Below are 21,266 nucleotides of genomic sequence, written 5' to 3'. Positions count from 1 at the left end.
CTCAGATATCCGGTTAGTTTGCAGTAAAAGATACTCATCTGCTACAATTTAAGCATTGCTCTGATTGTGGCTTTGATTGTGTACAATCAAAAGCTATTTTGCATTACATTTCTAAATTCGATTTTACAAAAAACATTGGAAAATTTTAACATTGTTTTCTAATTAAATTAAAAAGTTAAGAAAATGTATCCTTGTTCTTGTATTCTTTATTTTTCGATCGTAAAAAAAAATTAGTGTAATTTTCCTGTATATGATTTTCTTGATAACAGAACCATATGTATATTTATATATAATGGATGGTGTGTTAGCTGCGTGACAAAAATATTTTATTACTCCGGGGCATGAAAAAACGTTGCTGGACTAAGTTAGATTAATGCCTTTTGATACTACCAATATTTCTATATCAATATAAAAATTATTTTTCATAGAATTCTTGCTTTGATGTCATGTTCTCGATTTATTATCTTCTCGCGAAACAATGACAAACTATATATATATATATATATATATATATATATATATATATATATATATTTTTTTTTTTCTTTTTGTTTATTATTTTGCGCTAGTACTTGTCGTGACTGTAGATTGGATAAAAATTGCCTTGCAATTATCCTTTGCTATTATCAAAAGCATGAAAGTTATCCAGCTTCGCTATCCGTATTTTTCCATAATTATTCCGATATTATCTCACACTAGATCCTTCGCTTCGCTTTTTTAACGAGATGTTTATCAACGATCCATTTTCTCGCTCTAAACAAGAGAATTTTCTATCTCTCAATATCAATGAAAATTATTTATTTCGCAACATTTCTTTCATAATACGACTCTATTATAAAGCAATTCCCGCTGGATAATTGTTGTATTGCATTTGTTTATATTGATTTCACGTTTTCTGCATCGTTGCCGTGCGGAAAAAAAACGTCGAGGGAAATTGTCTGCGACGCGCAAGTCACACGAGATTTCTTGCAGAAGATGCCCTACCATTAGCAACGACGTAGCACGCGACCATGCAATTTCAGAGTTACAAACTGGCGCGCGCAACGGTCAGCCAACTCGCGGCTCTAATTGGTCTGCTTTGCTTCGCTTGATTACATATAAAGTAATTAAAAGTGTCACCATTCTACTTTATTTCGCGCCAAACGACTCACCTCATCTCGCGCCATTCAATACTAACCGCTCCATATTAAACCCGCGATGTATTTTTCATTGAATAATCGTTGCATTTGCACATTATTATTCATTATTACCGCAAGTACTATTATTAAACAACATGTAATCCCAACAATTTATGATAAATTCAGTAAAATAACAGTGTAACTTTACTAATATTATACAATAATGCGCAGTTGCGTTTTATTTTATTTCACATCATTACGATTTTATTTTTTACCAACATGTCAAGTTTTTAAAATTCATAATCCAAAAAAGCTGAAACAAGTGTTTTTCTATGGAAATATCGAAGGGCAAAAAGCTTGTAAAACTTTCTGCAGCAGATGCCGCGCGTAAAAACCTTGTATCAAGTATTGCCCCCATTACGATACTCGCAAACACTATTACTCTCGCATGAATATTTTTCAATAAACTTTTTAAAATCAATATTAAACAATAGTACTTTCAAATTATTTTAAATACAAAAAAAAAAAAATTAAAATTGTGTTACACAAAAATATATGAAAAATAGATTTATTAACGTATGTAATTTTTATATTTTAAAATATGAATTTAAAATGATTTGGAAAAAAAAATGTCCTGATTATGAGACACGAAGTGTTAACGTTAAACTATTACTTTTTTGTAATATCCGAATTGCTCACTCATCGTTTGCACTTACCTGGATAGTGGACCACTGCTGATGATGTAATGAGTATAGTAGAATATGCTGGCGACGGAGATAAGAAGTAGCGCCAGGACGCAACGCTTCACCGTCGCCTGCTTGACGACATAGCGCGGACCAACGGCGCCTAGTAGAGGAACGCCAGCTTCGTTCGCTGTTATCCTCATCACCATCGTCTCACTCGACGACGTCTCTGCAAATGCGACAACGCCCTGACGTGGATTATCGCAAAGTGTCCGTCCTTGAGCGAGTCAGCGGACGTATTTGCCTGTGGCACCTGAACGCCGTTATGACGTTATTCAGTGTATCCGCCGACAAGGGGCTCTGTAGCAGTTTCGAGAATCGTTGACAATTCCCAGCGAGTATCTCTTTCGTCTGTTCAACATCGAGAGCCTTCGTCGCCATGGACTTGCGTTTGCAGTCTTTCTTCGAGCATCAATGCGTGATATTGGACTCCACGATGTTCCAACGTGTATATTAATATGTATATTAATTTGTATTAATACTAATTTTTCTTGCCTTGGAAAAGCGTTGTATAAATTAAAGATTTCTTTATAAGTATCTCATAACATATACACGTTGACGGTGTCGGCAGATATACGTATTCGAGTTCGAGAAAAACCAACGAAATCCAAGTTAAAATCCCAGCTCGGAGCCACTCTCTTCGTCTATCTTTCGATCTCTCGGTCAATGAAGTACACTTTGATGATGTTAAGCAACAGCATCGGATCGAATCCTCTCGACTCTCGATTCGTTAGTCAAGGTAAATCTACTTAGTCCGGCAAGGAGAACCTTGATGAAGAAATTTCGAGACGATCGTACTCGAGACGAGCGAGAAACGGATTCAGAGTTCATTAGACGCGCTTAATCTCGCCGGTCCATCGCGCACGTCCCTAGGAAACAACGACGATCCTTCTGCCCGAGAGCCTCGATCCAACCGGTCGTGATCGGTCCCGGGTCAAATCCCCTCGTCCGTCTATCGGGTAACATCGATGACGTCTCAGCATCGAGGATCTCTACGCCACTTGTTGCACTTTCGAGAACGCGCTACGATCGCCATTTCGCAAGCAGCACGAGAATCGCGCCGTCGATCGCAACCGTCTTTAACCCATCGGGCCGGATTACCGTGGATCCTATTCTTTTCAAAATCTCAATGTCGAGCCGCGCGATGCCTCATCATTCTTAGGATTCAAATCGTGCGAATTAAAAAATCGCGATGCGTTCTCCCACAGGGCGATTGTCGCAAAACGCACGTCGTCTCATCGTCGATCTCTTCGTGCAACAATTCGCTACGCGGACATGCAGATGGACTGTGCTTGAAACTTTACATCTTGCTCTTACAAATTTTCACGAACTTTCCCGTTTTTGCTGGATAGATGCCGCTTGCTTCCGGTATCGTTGCACGGTGAACCAGTTCACGGCTCAACTATTTGTTATAGTGCACGACCGCCTTTAAATACCACCTTGGATCCTGCGACGTGCAAGCAAACTGACTCACTCACTCGTAAATTTCGAACATTTCGTATCTTCCACCTGACCCTCTTCTCATTCCCGCTTCTAGTTATCTTCCGCTTGCTCCTTCCTCTATCTGTCAATTAGAAACGATATACAGGCACAATGCTCTCTCTTCCTACGCGAAACAATTTTCAGAGTTTATCTCTTTGCGTCGGCGACCCTTCTCGTACGGCGTCGGGGAATACCACGAATCCCATGGTATCGCTCTGCAACAATCAGAATGGAGAGAGAATTAGAAAATATAAAGAAAAATAAATATAACGCAGCGAGATATTATTACCGGTGTGTATATACATACACACAAACACATATGGGATTTTTTAATTATCAATTTAAGTTTGAAATAATATTTTATGTGAAAGAGTTTATGGATCGGAAAATATCTTTTTTTTAAGCATTATTTTTTCAGCTGCAATTATTCTAAAATTACAAATCAATATTGATAACAAACAATCGTTCGAGAAAACAATGTAAAAAAAGGATGATACGCGCGCGCGCGCAAGTTAACTCGAAACGATTAAACAACAGCGGTCGGATAATTAACGTGTCCAACAACTCCAATTAATCGACCGCATTACAGCCACAGCTTTCTCTGCTGCCACTAACCTCCTCTCGAATAATTTTTTTCTCGCCGATTATATATCCGTCCTCAGCAAAAAATTCATTAATCAGTCCTTCAAGCCTCCCCTAACCGAGCGATCCCGCGGCGATACAAAACTTTCATTTTGTCTGTTGTATTCGCGCGGGTCTATTCGTCGTCGAACTCAAGGTGGGAGAGACGAAAAATGTGATAAAAAGGCACCGGGGATAAATTGAAAATGAGACTGCGAAATGGCAAAAAATGCGACGAAACGGTGGAAATGTATAAATGAATCGATGTCAAGGAGGCCCTCCGCGCAAGCCGGAAGAATCATCCTCCGCGCAACCCGGTCTCCTTCTTTCCCATCTTTTTCAGAAACTGACCGGACATTTTTGCCAGGGAAACAGGAATAATATTGATATCGTCCACGCAGAAAGCATGCTGGATTGATTTCGAGGAATCAGCGGGGAGAGAGAGAGCGGATATGGTATGGTAACTTCGGAAAAGGCTTGCTCGCGAAGGACATAGATTCGCGCGGCGACACTGGCGCACAGAATTTAATTACACGGCCGGAATGACTGACACGCTAATGGGTGGACGGAGGAACTCGTCGAACTTTGGTAATACCTTCCCCGCTTTTCTATTCCATCGTTCTATTCCTCTCGATCGAAATGCTCCATTCTTTGACTCGCTGACGTGTAATGATGAGATAGTTCGCTCGGAATGAAACTCGGCGCGAAACAAATGCTTGACGCGAACACAATGCATGCAAATTGAACAACGACAACTGTTATGCATTTACGCTATATCTGTTAGAGACGAAAATAGAATAGAATAGATATTGTTTCTTCAATGTCACACGTTTTTTATCGGACTGATAGTATTTTTAACGCATCCACATAAAATATATTAAAAGCAGCTAATGCAAATACAGTAGTATACAAGGATTTGCTACCTGAAAAACATGTTTTGCCTTTATCGTTTCATGAATATAGATGTTTAAATAGTCAAATATAGATAGTTCAAATATAGATGTTTAAAAAGTAATAAAAGAGAGAGAAAGAAGAAGGGAGAGAGAGAGAGAGAGAGAGAGAGAGAGAGAGAGAAATGATATTTCTTTTTAAATCTTTCATACGGATATTACAAAATACGTATAGCTGCTTTCTCCTACGTTCTTTAAGCAACCCCAAGTTATTTATCTCGCTAAACAAAAGCAGTAAATAAAATTTATCGCTGTGGCAACCTCGCTCTTATTTAGATATATGTGAAAACATCCGCACTAAGGTCTCCCTAATTCCCTCCAGCACACATTCAACTCCGTAATATTTTCCGGCGTAACGCACTGAAGCAACTTTTCTCGCAAATTTCGCTCCACGTGGAGTCGATTCGTTTATTGCACAGAAATAATTCCTTCGAGATTTCTTCTAGATCTACCCGGTGCCGGGTGCTTAATTCAAGAGACACGTTTTAGCTCCCCGAGAGAGTCGTTAGTCGAATGCATCACGTGCGCGGATTTAAAGGGAGAAGCCACGTAAATGCATGGGGGTCGAGATTGCACAAGGAAACTACTCGATTGGCGCAAAATGATTACGGGAACTTCCTTCTGATTATTCGTTCGTAACCATCTTTCTTTCTCCGCCCCGCCAAAAGGATCTTAGCTCTTCTTCGTTTTCCGAGTTCGCCCCCCGTTGAATCAAATTTCATTTCGGCTAGCTAGAATGTATATACATATATGTATCCGATTTAAACGTAAGCATATTTATAAGTACACAAATAGAAGATATTTTTAATCTAAAAAAAATGTATTCTATTCAATTTTATTTTCTTTCTTCAAATCTATATTTCTGGAGCAAAAAGTCTCGACAAGATTGCCATAAATAGATGATGATACGTCTCTCAAGAAAAAGGAAAGTTTCCGAGCATCAATTCAGAATGAAATATCGATCTGTGGTATAACTTTAGGTATGTACAGGTTTTAAGTTAGAATATAAAAGTGTAATAAATGTTGATGGGAAACAAATAATGTAGAACGAGGAAACAATAAAAGATATGACCAATCTTGTGTTTATAGATGTTTTGTCACATGTCGGATAAAGAAATTCAAAAATATTGATCTCGAAACGTCACATCTGTTTCTCGCAGCATGATTGGTGCGTTTCTTTTTATTTCGTCGTGAAACAAAGGTTGCGAAATCGGAGTTTCTCCCAAGAGAGTGTTTCGTACATATAGAAATCTCCCGAGCGAGACATATTTTTTTTTAGAAGATAGGACAAACGTGAAACCCGAGAATTTATCACCTTTTTCTTCAAAAAATGAAATAAGAAGATGAGTATCTTTTTACTATAAAGTTTCTTTTTCCAAATATACACGTATTTTTATATTCAAAATGTAATACAATTAAATAAATTCATTTAGATTTTACCAAGCACCATTTTAGCACCATTTGTGTGCTCTATCAAAAGTTAAAACAACGTAATAAAGAATAAATTTTTTCAAGAGTAATTGAATATCTATATATCGTACACACAATATTGTCAATCCCAAAGCTATTCTGAGTTTATGAGGTGTTTCCTAATCGATGGGAAACTTTACGAAGCATCAGGTATTAAGGTGTGCAGATCAATTTCCATTATTCAATCGAGCAATCTTCGCAGGAATTTCGAGCGAAAGAGCAGTATTCGATGATCACATACGCATGCACATTAAGTTTGAATGTCTTGCTGCTTCATTGAGCGCTTCAAGCTTAATAAAGGAATCAGCAATATGTACATCAAATACCCAACACGCTGCAACATTACGAAATTACGCGAGAGTTTCGGTTTCATTTTCAAGCGACTGACAATTGAAAATTTCCGTTCGTTTGTACATATGATCCTTGGATTATTCGCACACACATAAAAGGATAAAGGAATTATTTTTTCTTTTCTTTTTTCATCGGCCATATTCCGACAGTGGTGAACATGAAAAACAACGGTCGGAAATAATTCCTATTGCTCCCCTCCCCTCCCCCCATCCGGCTAACCGGTCGGTCGGCACCACAGCAGTGGTCTCTCGCTTTCCCGCGCAATTCGTTGCATGTATATGCACGACGTATATGCACGCTTTTGCGTGCACACACAAATGCATGTGCGTAGATAGATGTACGTTTTCGGCCAAAATAGAAGCATGAAATTAAATCCGAGAAACCTGGCAAACACACACACACACACACACACACACACACACACACACACACACACACACACACACACACACACACACACACACACACACACACACACATATATATATACCTCCCTCCCTCCGTACATATACATCTCATACGCCTCTGCTGGCTCCGGCTGCGTATGCACTATGATATCGCGATATAATAAAAATGCAATCAGCCCGACATCTCTCTGAGATTTGCTAGAAGCAGACGGTTCGCGTTTATGTGTGCGCGAGAAACTTTTGAAAAATATAATATGCACAAATGGCGCGCGAATTTATCATTTATGCGTGCACGATCGGCAATCATTTTCAATACGCGAATTAAAATCACAAATTTTGCGCCAAGGTGATATCAACAACGCATCGATAAAGCAAAACATATACGCTCTGGAAACACGTATTATAACGTTATAACATATGCATGTTACGCGCGTATTGCAATGAAATTAGATACACGTGCGAGATACGTGATCAATTAAACTGACATTTTTAAAAATCATGTTTTAGATCTAATTGTAAAGTGCATTAGTGTGCGCAAACACGTAGAGTAGACAGAGAAGACACTGGAAATGGCATGAGAGCGTCTGTCTTTGCTCGCGCAAAGGAAATCAAATATCCTGCCCGATAATTACAAGCCACGTGCCGTAAGAAATAAGCTCGTCGCGTAGACGGGTGAGGAAATTAGCTGAAAATTTGCATACTACTCGTTCGCGACAGCAATGTGATTATACGAAAAGGTTTCCAGTGTCAAGGAAATATCTGCAACTCATCGAGTTGCGCAAGAAAAATCGTACATAATAAACTGAAAAAAATATTTTCTGTATAAATAAAATTTAAAAAAGCATAAATAATTTATTAAAAAGATATGTCATAAATAAATATCATAAATTGGAGAAAAAATGCTACTCAATTTATGTTATATATATATATATATATATATATATATATATATATATATATATATATATATAATTTAATACTCACTGCTGTGTGCTTAATGTTCATTAAATTATTTCAAGGCATCGAAAATGGCGCTACAGAGCGTAAAAATAAGAAATTCTGCAATAATTAAAAAGCTATTTCAGAAATAAAGATGCTAATTTAACGGTTGGGCTCATAAGATGATTATGATGTCGGAAAGCATCGAAGTGGCGCATTAATGGTTAAAATGAAATTCCAGTGTATACTGTAATGGGAGGGATACCATCGCGGCTTGGCAGTGGTTTAAAAGCCGCGGATGAAGTACGGCCTCAGCATATTACCCGACTTAAAAAGCAATTAACTAGCTGACGAGGCGCGCGGTTTTTTCGTACGCGCATTACAATGCGCTTTTTAGGATCGTTGTATGTACACCAATGCTCTCGCTATTCATATCTGTTGCTCTCTCTTTCTCTCTCTCTCTTTCTCTCTTCTTTATATTCCTGGGATTACTTAAAAAAAAGTACATGTTATGCCTATAATGATTCGTTTAATAACATCTATGCTTTCCAAAAACGTGATGATGTATAAAAATTTAATATCAGCTGTTTTCCGTGTGTTTTTCATGATGTTGATTAAAGGTTGAGTATAATTACAAACATAATGCGTAATAAAGTAGTGATAAAAGATAGTTTTGGAGAGGGAAAGCGATAACTGCACATTGATAACGATAAGGTACTGATAAGAAAACATTTCTTCTATCTTTAATGCAATATCCTAGTAGCATGCTAATTGTTCGCTTAAGTATTTATTATTCATTATAGTTAAAAAGATATGCGCAAATATCTCATTTGCATTCTCTGTTTTTTATTCCCATCCATTTTCTATACCTAGATTATACCGAGCAAGCTTTGATAGGTACACGATTGCTTATAAAATTAAAATTTATATCATATATGAAAATATATTTATCTAATAAAAAACCCATTAATAAAATTAAATAAAATAAAGAAAATAAGTGTGAAAAATTTTCAGAAAAAAAATCAAGATCTAACTGCAAAACTGCACCTAAAATGAATACATTTTATCATCCTACGCAACAAGTTACGCAATTCTTCGAACTAAACGAGCGATTATCCCATTATTATCGCTCTGCAGCGCACCGCGGAGATAGTTTGCGGGTTTTACTGTAGCAATTTCGGCACATTTGCGGTCGCGGCAAAATTTCGTCGGTGTATTTTTATCCATCGTGACCACAACCGGAGAGCCGATCTGTCGGCGGCGTTGCTGTCATTTCGATGCCGTTGCATGCACAGCGATAGAGACAGACAGACAGACAGGCAGATGCACACGACCGGAGATAGATAGATGCACATGCATATCGGCGGCGCGGTAACGCCTCTTTACGACTGCCGTCCGTGTCGCCCTATATTTAATGTATCGTCATAATTCGTCCTGTCGCTCGTTTTATCTTCATCGGTCTCGGAATTTCGCGAGTGCGTCGAAGTTTGCGCAAATTGCGACGTGACGCGTGAAAGAATGTAGAAGCGATAGATGCCCTTCTACACAGTTCTCATTTTGCATATGCTTGCTTCGAGATCAGACACACTTCGCCATTAACGCTTTTAAGCCCGGAAGTAATAATAATAATAATAATAATAATAACAGCAATAGTAACAACTTCAATGAATGCAATAATATTATGTATTAAAACAAATACTCTCTCCTTTTCTCTCTTTTTATTCACATATTCAGGGTAGATAGAGAAATCGAAAAGAAGATTTCTCAACAAAATTAAAACAATGTAAAGTGATTTTTTTTGGTTTTTGAGAAAATTAACTTTGAAACTTGCAAAAATCAAAAATTTTATCCTACATTTGTAACTTATTTTTGCACGAGAAATCACTTTTTTTCAAGTATATTATATTTTCCAAGTTACCCTGTGTAATAATAATAACCATTATTGTTTAATCATAATATTTCAATCATCATAAAGTAATATTTTTGTTATCGTACACGTACAATTATTTTAAATATAAAAATTAAAAAGTATAAAAATATAAAGTTATATACATATATTATCAATTCAAAGTCATTTCATTATACCATAATTTATTTATTTTAATATGGGTTTCATAATTTTCCAATTACAAAATAAATGACTTATGTTTGCGTCAAAATTTTAGAAAAGAGTAAGTATGATGTAACGTGTTTTGAACTGCAATAGATCATTAATTAGCTATGCTGCTCTTCGGCGTTGTATATCCGTAGCAAGATATTTATCAACAAACGCGCGGATAATGAATGCGTCTCATTTACAATTCGTTTGAAATTATAATTAAAATTTTCTAGGAAATAACAACAAGAAACGACATACGAGATATAAATTAAATGTTATCAAAATCATAAGTTAAATGTTCAATTAATAATGCAATTTTCCGGAGATTCCGGATAAGATTCAAAAGTTATAAAAAAATGTAAGAATGCAAAATATTTCTCTCAAGATCGTGTAAAACAAGCACGTGTTGTGCCTTATCGTGCAGGTGTATCTTTGTGTCAGTGTAGGTTTGTGCGCGCATGTCTTTGTTGGATTATTGCTCACTCGTCCCTCGTTTACTTTTCGAGTGCTTCTCTCGGCGAGTACCGTGCGTCTAATTACGACTCCGTATCCGCTTATGAAAGTACTTGTGCAAACGCGGAAGAAACGTTCGTGTACACAGAAACGGGTTATCGACGTCGTTATTAAATTTAGCAGAACTACAATATTTACATTACGATTAATATTACTGATTAATATTATATGCGGATTAGAGTAATAAAGCAACTCTTTATCAATCTCTACGCGTTTTGATGATGAACGATCCTATTAGCTCATGTAATTATGCCCCGGCTGTGATTAGAGGACATTGTAATATTTGCTATTCGCTGGATGTTAATTAGTAATTTCCATATCAATCCTAATCAATCTATATTCTCTGAAATTTCCGTTTCGAGAATTCCTAAATTCAGTTTTATTCATTATCTGTATTTAATTAACATCAAATACCACAAATGAGGTCTTCCTATAAATGCACGATAGTTTCACGTTAATGTTGATTTTTTATTTAATATAATTTCTATACATAAATATGAAATAAACGACAAATATAACAAAATCCAATATAACACAAATAACAACTCGATTACATGTTGATCTAACAGAAAACAGCTTCAGAAATCCCAACCAAGTATTTTCATAACTTTAATGACTGTCACAAAACAATTAATGAGGATACTTTATTTTTTTAAAACACACACAGAACTGCTTTGCAAAATATATACATACATATATATATATATATATATATATATATATATATAATAAAAAATTTTTAATATTTACGACGGCATATCATCACCCATGAGTTCCGAGATGACCTGCTCGCATCTCTTGCAATTAATGGTCGGTAAAGTACATTTTAATAGAGCCCACTCAAGCATACAGGTCGTACAGTATGCGTTAATTATGGTTGTAAGCTGAAATTGCGATCATATCGACGTGCCGGTAACGCTGTTAACTTCCCATAGTGCTGTGTGTAGTCGTACGTTGTACGTGTTAATTCGGTGTTAACATCTGTCGTATGTACCGACTTGTAAGGGCTAGAACGCTAGGCTACGATATTTGCACTAATGATGGGACTGTAAAACGGTATTACGCGTTGCGCTGGGTATACTAACGATTTATGGTAATTAAATTCACGTACGTTTGCACGCGTGCTCAGAGACAAGATGAAGTTGTGCCACACATCTGTTCTATAAATAACATTTTATGATATTACAAGTTATATCATACATCAAGGCATTAACTCTTATCGCATAACAGAAAAACAAAAGAACGCGTATATTCATAAGCGGCAGTAATTTATGCACGTGTGACGGAATTGCTTGCCAGATTGCCAACAATAACGAGCGTTTCGACTTTAATCAACTCAATTCGGCCGAGTCCATTGAAATGTTCGAAGCTGTATAAATGCCTACTGTCAGAGGTAAATGCATTTCAAGCTTATTTAATACATGTAGCAATTTAATAGACAATCGCACTGATTGGTATAAAGCGATGAATTTGCACATTAACACACGCTATGTAATCGCTTGTGGTTTCGGAAATAATGTTTATTCGAAACCAAAGAGTGTAGTGACATTAATATAGCATTCAATATGAATGTATGTTTCTATTGAATATTATTATAAAATTTTATGAAAAATTGAGAAAGTTGATTTTCTCTTTGTAAAATATTTGTAATACTCGCGAGCAGAAAATACAGTTTTAACCGAATAGCGATATACACATATATAACGGCGCTCAATATCCATTGCGTCGAATATTATTATTAAATTTCTTGAGGAATTGGCAATAGATTTTCTCTTTGTGAAAATATAATGGCTCTCGAGAAAGGAGAGAGAATTCAATTTCGGGGCCGACAGCGGTAAATTTCGTCCCGCTGGCAATTTCGTTATGTGTGTGACGTAGAAAAGGACTGCGAAATTCACACCTCTCCAACGTCAAAGTCGCGCCTTAGCATCGAAATGCATTTCGTAAAAGGGAATGGCCTATTGAGTTTCGCTTCGCGCGAACATCTTAGAGATCTTTCCCTCTCCCCGGAGATTGTAGAACTTCAATTCTCAGATGATGCACGGTTCCCCTGTTTAGCATACCAAGTTCGCCCCACTTGTCCCGCGCATCATCTGCACTACAGTGTGCACTCTGCAGTTACCTACACACCTCCAGGATTATCGCCGACACCGTCGCCGCCGCCGCCGTCTACAACCATCACCAGCGCATCTTCGACTCCCGTTCTCGCTACAACACGACTTTCTCTTTTTCCTTTTGCCCCAAGGCATTCCGGAGTTCACCTCGTACACCTCCGCTTCGTTCTCGAACTTCCGCGACGCGGATTTACGGTTCCTCGTCCGCGACGTCGTCGGTTAAAGCATCGTGGCTGTCGTTGTCATCGTTGTCATCGTCGTCTTTACCCGCAGGGTATTTTACTTTTGCGCATTAAACCGTTGTATATGCGCAAGAGGAAAAAAAATAACATAAAATTTGCATAAGCAACTATAATAAATCTTATTTTGTTTTGTGGTCTTATCAACGCTCTTACGCAATCGCTTAAATTTTACAATTTTGTAAATTTAAATATTGTTGCTCATCTTATGAGATGCGAACAACCATGTGTGTGGTAGGCATATTTGATGAGTTTTTCAAAGATTTAACCGGAATGTAATAACCCAACTACGAAATATATGCATATAAGTAGAAGTACATGCATAGGATATTAACGGCTTAATATAAATAACGTGACTACACACACACTCTCTCTCTCTCTTTTTCTTTCTCTCCACGATTTAAATTTAAAGCTTCAATGGAAATGAAAGTGAAGAAAAAAAGATCATATTTTTTATCAGAAAATACTTCTTTTGGAATCAATAACGTGTTACAATTTTTATTTCAATTGCTGACGATACTATTGTTATCAACGTGACTATCGTCGGCAAACACGTTGCATACTGATAATGTATGCATTATATTAGAGTAAAGTAACACAACGCATTGCGCGATTACGATGGAATAACGCGTACATTATTATCATATGTAATAAGCTACAATAATACGTAATAATCGTACCAAATCATAATTAAGTATGTATTGTGGTAATGTATCATTATCATTATCATGCTGTAACACAAATGTATTAAATAAGATTAATTTTGATACATTAAAAAATTCAAAGATTTCATCAAACTTTATTTGAACAAAGTAATTGATATTATTATGTGCTAATGTAACAATGCACTGTTAATCTAATATGGGATCATCTTTTAAGGTCAACTTTATAAACTGTAAATTATAATTATTTTAATTTCATTAATACATATCTTGTGTGATGTAATAATAAGCGTCACGACTTCGTACTCTCCATTTAAATTTATGCGTAATATTGATATTTTATAGCCTTCTTGTAACCACATTATCTACTTAATATACATAATATATGTATAACAACAATGGTTACAAGTAATAACAAGTAGTCACGATATCGTATCGCAACTTCTATCAGAAATATGGTATAATTTTGAAATAATCTCGACACAACATCGTCACAAAAAAATCATTTAATCGTCACAAGAACATCGAGAATGACGACGCCCGTCGTTCAGTCATACATTTCTTACGGCTTTTGTCATATTGTATTAGAGAGTCATTAAATTGATTCTACATAAGGCATTGGAAGGTTGTTATGATTTTAATTTTTTCCCGATATTCATGTGCTATCGTACAGGATCATGATCAATTCATGCCGAAGACATCGCATCATAGGTGAAACTGCGCAACCCGGGAAAAGATTTTGATAATTTCCAAAGCTATTCCGATATCACAAGTTAAAACCATTCTATTAAGTGGACTGTCTTTTACTAGATCATTTGTTCGCATTACCGGCTGATAACGCGACGAGGCATGTGACGATTTATGTATGTTATCTCCGGGAATAATCGCATTTCTTCGGTTAAATCGCTTGAACCATTGATTTTACAACACGTGACGTTCACAATCGCAGCAAATATAATACGTGTATGCTTGAAATGCAAAAGTTTTATCAGAGAACTTGTTATTCGAAAAGTTTAATCCATTGAAATAAAACATTAGAAAAACATATTAATCACAAATTACATTGAGTAAAAATAACCAAGAAAATTTCCTTAATTTAGTTTCTTTAATAATGATAAAAAAATAATAATAAAAATAATCTTGAAAATTAATCCCGTTGTCTAAAAAAGAGATAAAAACGTTTTAATGAAGTCTAATTTCGTTTTTGAAAACTGTGTGACTGCAACATTTCGGTGAGGTTTATTATATTCTTCTCGCGATCGTAGTTTTCATAAGTGTATATCGCATTTTGTAATTGTTAGTTATACTAATGATACGCAGTATTAAAGAATATAAGTAATAATATGGAAACGGTTATATTCCTTCTATTTCTCTCGTCGGAGATTTCTGTGCTTACATTCGGAAGATAATGTACATTACACAGACCAGTATTTCAATAAATCTCTCTCTCTCTCTCTCTCAATCAGGATATAATTATAAAAATTATGAACAATTATATGATATTTGTATATAAATGTTTAGCATCCTGCTGAATATCTTGGTATAGTTTTATATAGCATCCACATTATAATTTAGAAATAAATAATATTATAATTTTAGTCCATAATAAAGAAGGAAGAAAACGTCGTGAGATAACTGTATAATTAGTGATGAATTTTCAAAAGAGAAAGCTGAAAAAAATATTTGTAAAATTATAATTCTCTGCGTTATCAAATTACAAACGCAACGCGAAATTACTCTAATAAAACCGACGTTGTGAGGAGTTAATATTATTTGAACATATCGCGCTTATTTTCCTCTTATAACCCGTTTATTTAGCTATATACCAGAATTATCCCGAGCCACACTATCAACGATGCATATTTAACGCTAATTTATAAACTAATTTTATTTTGACTTTATTATATCCATTGCATAATTTTATATTCCTCAGAATAATTACGAGAAGTACGCGTCAACTGACAATTAATTCGATTGCTTGAGAAATAAACGATAAGGATGGCGGCGATCAGATGAAACCGGTTTAATGTTATACGAATATTAATGTAAAAATTAATTTCGCCTTTCCACACTGCAGAATGATTATGAAACGATAAAATGATTGAAAATGACACGCGAAACAACACGATTGTAACTCAAAATAAAAGCTCGTATTGCTTGAATAACAAGAGCACATCATTACTTTTGTTCTGATTTAAAACAAAAGCGATAATTATGGCATCGTATCTCGTTAGTATCATCACTAGCCAATGTGCAGGTCATTTTGAATAACGTTATTAAATAACTGGCATCCTGATTCGACATTCATTCAATTTCTACCAAATGGGTAAATATTGTTTTCAATGTTTTCCGCGCTGAACTTCGAAAAATATAAACGAAAACGGAAATAGCAATTTAAATAAAATCCAATTAGACGATGGATCGCATGAAAATTCATTTACTAGATTTTCGTAATTGCATTCAATGCAACGTGAGGCATAATATCATGAATATCTCTGCAAGTATTTACGTGAAATAAAGCTCTAAATTTTTCATTAACCGCGTTAAGTTCTGAGTAAATCGCATTAAAGACGCATTAAAGAATTCTCGTGAATTCCATTTAAAATGTTGTTATCCTCGAGTCAGATTTTCAACCAGAAATATCCAATAACTATCTGACTGTTATCTTTAATGAACGAGATTTTTTTTTACGAGATTTCATACGCGAATGGAATGATCGATAGGAAATATCACGAATACGAGATATTATCGGTTTATATCAAGAGATTTATACGTACAAGTTTTTTCATCTTTCCAATCCGATATTCACGCTTCCCGTGAACCGCTGGCAAAAGAATCATATGTGTGTTAGAATCTCTCATACTGTTTTTAAAGACACTCACTCTCTCTCGCAATATTGATTCACAATAATTTCTATAAACGGTTTATTATTTTTATATCGATCGCAATACTTTTCTTTCTTTGTATAATGTGCAAAGAAATTTTTGATGTAAAATGAAACTTTTGCTGTTTTATTGAAAATACGAGTGTGTGTATGCCCGAGAGCTTGGAATCATGAAACTGCAACAAAAGCTGCATCTCCTATTATTTTCTGTTTTGTTAAAATGTGTTGTGTCGATTGTTTGGACTCTTTCCATTCTCGAAATTTCCAATGTTCTACGACATGATATATGAAGAACGTTTATTGTTCATTAACTTTTTAATTCATTCACACTTGTTTGATAAACCCAAATACATACATGTATGAACTCTTTATTCTTTGATAAAATCGCATAAAAATATTAATCATTCGTCTATAGATTGCGCTAATAATAATAATTTCATGTACGATTTGCTAAAATAAAAATGATGATATAAATATAAACATCAGACGATAGATAATTATTCTAATCCGCTAATATTTTCGCGATCGTTAACTCGAAAGAAACAGAAGACAATCTTTTTTTGGTTAATCGTAATATTGCATGTCATAGCTTTCTTTCCCTTATCGTAAGCAGCCATCCTGTCCGTGGCACGATCAGCGCTGATTTGAATAGCAATTGATGCTGGCAAAACCGCGTTGACGTATTGCCATAATGCGGCACCCGCGATAAAGTATGTGCACACACGTTGCGTCATGATAAAGTACCGGCTGATCGATGGCGACGAAGGGGAGGCGCGCGAAAGGATGCTGGGGATGGGGCGCATACGGGATAAGAGGAAGATGAGAAAAAAAAGGAGGAGGAGGAAGCAAAAGGATGGCGCCGCCGAAGAGCACAAGATATGTGCGCCAAACATACACGAAAGGGAAAGGAAAAGCCGAGGAGAATATTACGAGAGAGGAGGTTTATCGCGATTTCTGAAGAGCATCGATAAGTTTAGAATATCATATAGCCAAAATTGCTGGACGATTATCGAAACATTATGGCGAACGTGATAAGTATTCGCTTAAGAAACTGATAGAATGGAGTAACAATACGTTGCACAGATCTGCGAGATTTTGTTTGAGAATTATCGGCGATTTTCTACGTAATGTTGTGCGCTGAATACGAATCTGGGCCGTAGAAATGATTGTCTATCACAAGTTTTTGAGATAAATAAAGTAAAATGATCCAACAATGACGATTTTGGCTACATTCATGAAAGTATTTACAAAGAAAGAAAATTATTTTTTATATTTTGATCAATAGTTTCAATCGCTACAATATAATACTATTTTTCCTCTTCAAAATCAATTTTTATTTTCAAACGTGCGATTTTTTTGCCGAAATATACTAGTTAGAAATTAAGAACTTAATGAATATAGGAAATCCAAAATCGTGATTTTTGGACCATTTTATTTCATTTACCTCAAAAATCTGATAGGCAATTTCTGCGGCCAAATCCGTATTCAGCGCACATAATTACGTAGGAAACCATTTATAATTTCTCAAACAATTTTTAACATCTTAATTTCGCTGGCTTGTGTTGTTGACAAATCGCCGTAATATGAGACGAAGCAGATATTGATTGAATGATGTTTGCAAAATATAAAATATTTCATAATACAGTTCTTTTCTATGGATCTATTCATGAATTATAAAGTAAACAAAAAATTCTGTTTTTATAATTCGATATTTCAATAAAACGATTCAATTCTAAGAAAATATCAATCATCTTTAATGATCACAGCTGCTGTCTGGTCAAAGGTTTGCGATATCAAAGAACTCGAAGAGAAGCATCAAAGGACGGTCGATAAAAAATATCCGAAGAGCAGAAAGAAGCGAGAAGATTCGTCCACTTACGAGAAAAGTATCTCGATCGGAACGAGTTTAATGATGTAAGAACGAAGATTTGCGCTTTATTTCTCGATTCCTCTGTCTATTGTAAACGTTGCAAGATCATAGACAAAGATTACAAATCGACGTTGCAGATACAAAACGAGACAAGGAAAAGACAATTAGATTACGTTTATATTTTGTGACCATTATTATGTGCGCGCGAGATACGTTTTAGCCGGAAATTGCGTTTACCGATGTACCGGTTTCGATCACGTAGCCGGGACGCCGCCGGCTGCCGCTATTATCTCAGTGCACGTGCCGATAATCAAACGCTTTAGTCAGCTGTAATTAGGCAGGCATGTCCGGTGTACTACGCGCTCGCCGTTAATGATGCAGGTATTACGCGCCGAACAAGTCGCGATTGCAGGTGAACGCGCTGCGCGCCGCAAATTTTACGTCAGTTCTCGGCGCCGCGGCGGTTCTCTCTGTCCTGTCATTTTAATTGCACGTTAACAGCTGTCGAGCCGCTAGCTATCGGAGACTCGTTAACACGACTGCCACACATTCACCACTTACCGCCACTTTGGCTCGGTGTCATTAATGGCGCGTAACGAGTGCGATGTATATATATGTATGTATGTATGATATATATATATATATATATATATATATATATATATATATAGACACACACACACACACACACACACACACACACACACACACACACACACACACACACACACACACACACAGTGATCGATTTTCGCGCGGGTCCTCCATTATAAAATTTAAATGTCTTTATGAAATAGACGTTCGGGCTTGTCCGTTACAACGGATACTGGCATTAAAAATTAATCGTATAATTCTGCCGTGTGCGAGGAATTAATGGAATTTAGCTAAGCGTAACAAGTATTTACTGCTCGTGCCTGGTAATCGTGACATAAGCGGTGCCAATTACATAATACCGGATCGAGGAAGGTAAATGCGTCGTGCGCGCATTTACGGAATCGAAAGGGATGTGGATGATCTTCCAATCCGAGATAAAAGACTATTTAAAAGATATAGAAAGATATCTATATAAAATAACATTTTGATCGATAAACTATTATATATAATATACAAGTAATATTATGTCAACTAATAAAACATATATATTGATTTAAACAAATTTGAACTTATTTTCAGTTTAATTAAAATTTTATCTCATTGCCATTACTTTTACTTGACACGTGGATATCGGAAATCGGACTGAATCAATCAAACTTTAAATTAAAGCTGTATTAAAGTAAAGTTTTCGATTTATAATTTAATTTAAATATTTACGAACGTATGATTTATTTGTTATCATATGCAGAGCATTTTTTCCGAATAGTATATAGATTGTTTATCCGGTCAAAATCAGTAAACTGTCAGATTAGCGGAGCCTATATAAGTCTTGAATGCGTCAGTTTGAAGGGTCATATCTCATCGTAGCAGGGTGTAAATTTGGACCTATTATCGGTGGCACGTCGATATTGTATAACGACAGGGTATTGGCAGGGCCGGTGCGCCAGGCGTCAAGTTTAATCCGATCGTCCGGGTAGAGTTACGTTATACGCCATGAATCAACGTTCTACGGTTGCTCGACTTACGTCGTTGTTACAAGCTTAGCATTCTTATTCGAGAGCTAAACCTTTGCTCGGAAACTTTTCGAGAGTTAACGGCTACAGTCCGGTAAACATACCGAAGTTCACAAGCTTAAGATACAAGCTTTATAAAAATATATATAAGTATTTTTACACTGTTAAAAACTTTCATTTTAATCTTAGAATGTAGCAGAATTCATGAGCACACTCATTAGCACGCGAAGTAATTGGATGTAATTAAAACAATTTAATCTTCTTATCTTAAATAATAAGATTAATTATAATTAATTTAAATTAAATTGAGACTTTTTAAAAACTTAATAACTCTCGCACATAAAAATGCAATTTCTAAAATAAAAATATTAAAATGTGTATGTGTATGTGTGTGTGTAAATATTAACATTCATCATCATTCAATACAGTATCATTTCGTGAAAATTCGAATAATATTAAAAGTTCTGGCTGTATTTTTCTAGTTTTAGATAGTTCAAGTACTCTTTAAACCTCCAACAATGCCACAAGACAAACTGAGACGTTAAATTCGCTTACAACGTTTCACTTAACCTTGTAAAATTTTTATTTTTAAAGATTTATAATTTTACGCGAGTTCTATAGAAAAAAGTTGCACCTTTTAAAAGTAAAAAACAATACTTAAAATAGTCACGAGCAAACGCATATACAAGCATCCAAGTGAGATGTTGGTCTATTTTTGAAAGTTCTGTTTATTTCATAACAGTCCTTGTTAAGTTCTCAGCATATTCGTTTATTTTCTAAAGAGTTCTTATTTCAATAAGTGGGACTATGCTTTTGTCAGATAAAATTAATTCATGGAAAAATTATTTAATACCGTTAATGATTAAAACTCTTTAGAGAATACAAAAATATGCTCATATATTATACGAGAATTATGTTAAAATAACCAGAACTTTGTCGAAAATCGACCAGCTTTGTAGATACGTAACATGCCATGTGGGTGAAATAAATTAGTAAAAAAAAAAAAAATCATTTAATACATATATTAGATTATATTAATAGACTAGATTTTTTTTTAAATGCATGAATATACTCAATATTCAATATGATTAAAACTGTTTTAGAACTTTCGAAAATCGAATATTCATATACGTACATGTAGATAGTCGTATGTATACTCTTATATATTTGTTCATCATTTCTAAATCTTTGAAAATCT

The 21,266-nt window shown here is 35.5% G+C and overlaps 1 protein-coding gene across 2 annotated transcripts in view; it reads right to left on the bottom strand.

Moving 5' to 3' along the window:
• LOC126848372 (bifunctional heparan sulfate N-deacetylase/N-sulfotransferase) overlaps nucleotides 1-21,266 on the bottom strand; it is a 102,323-nt gene that overhangs the window by 64,707 nt on the left and 16,350 nt on the right. Inside the window, exons 1-2 of one of the 2 annotated variants that reach the window (XM_050589219.1) lie at nucleotides 4,560-4,629; nucleotides 1,835-3,558 (exon numbers count right to left, since the gene is read on the bottom strand). In XM_050589219.1, coding sequence (XP_050445176.1) covers nucleotides 1,835-2,010 — 176 coding nt within the window. In that variant the 5' untranslated portion in view covers nucleotides 2,011-3,558; nucleotides 4,560-4,629. Of the gene's footprint in view, nucleotides 1-1,834; nucleotides 3,559-4,559; nucleotides 4,630-21,266 lie in introns of those variants that run through there. The other variant, XM_050589218.1, reaches the window with a different exon arrangement.

The sequence above is a fragment of the Cataglyphis hispanica genome, chromosome 3, assembly GCF_021464435.1.
Source record: "Cataglyphis hispanica isolate Lineage 1 chromosome 3, ULB_Chis1_1.0, whole genome shotgun sequence".
In the NCBI taxonomy this organism is placed as follows: Eukaryota; Metazoa; Arthropoda; class Insecta; order Hymenoptera; family Formicidae; genus Cataglyphis; species Cataglyphis hispanica.
This window is presented reverse-complemented; position numbering and strand designations above follow the sequence as displayed.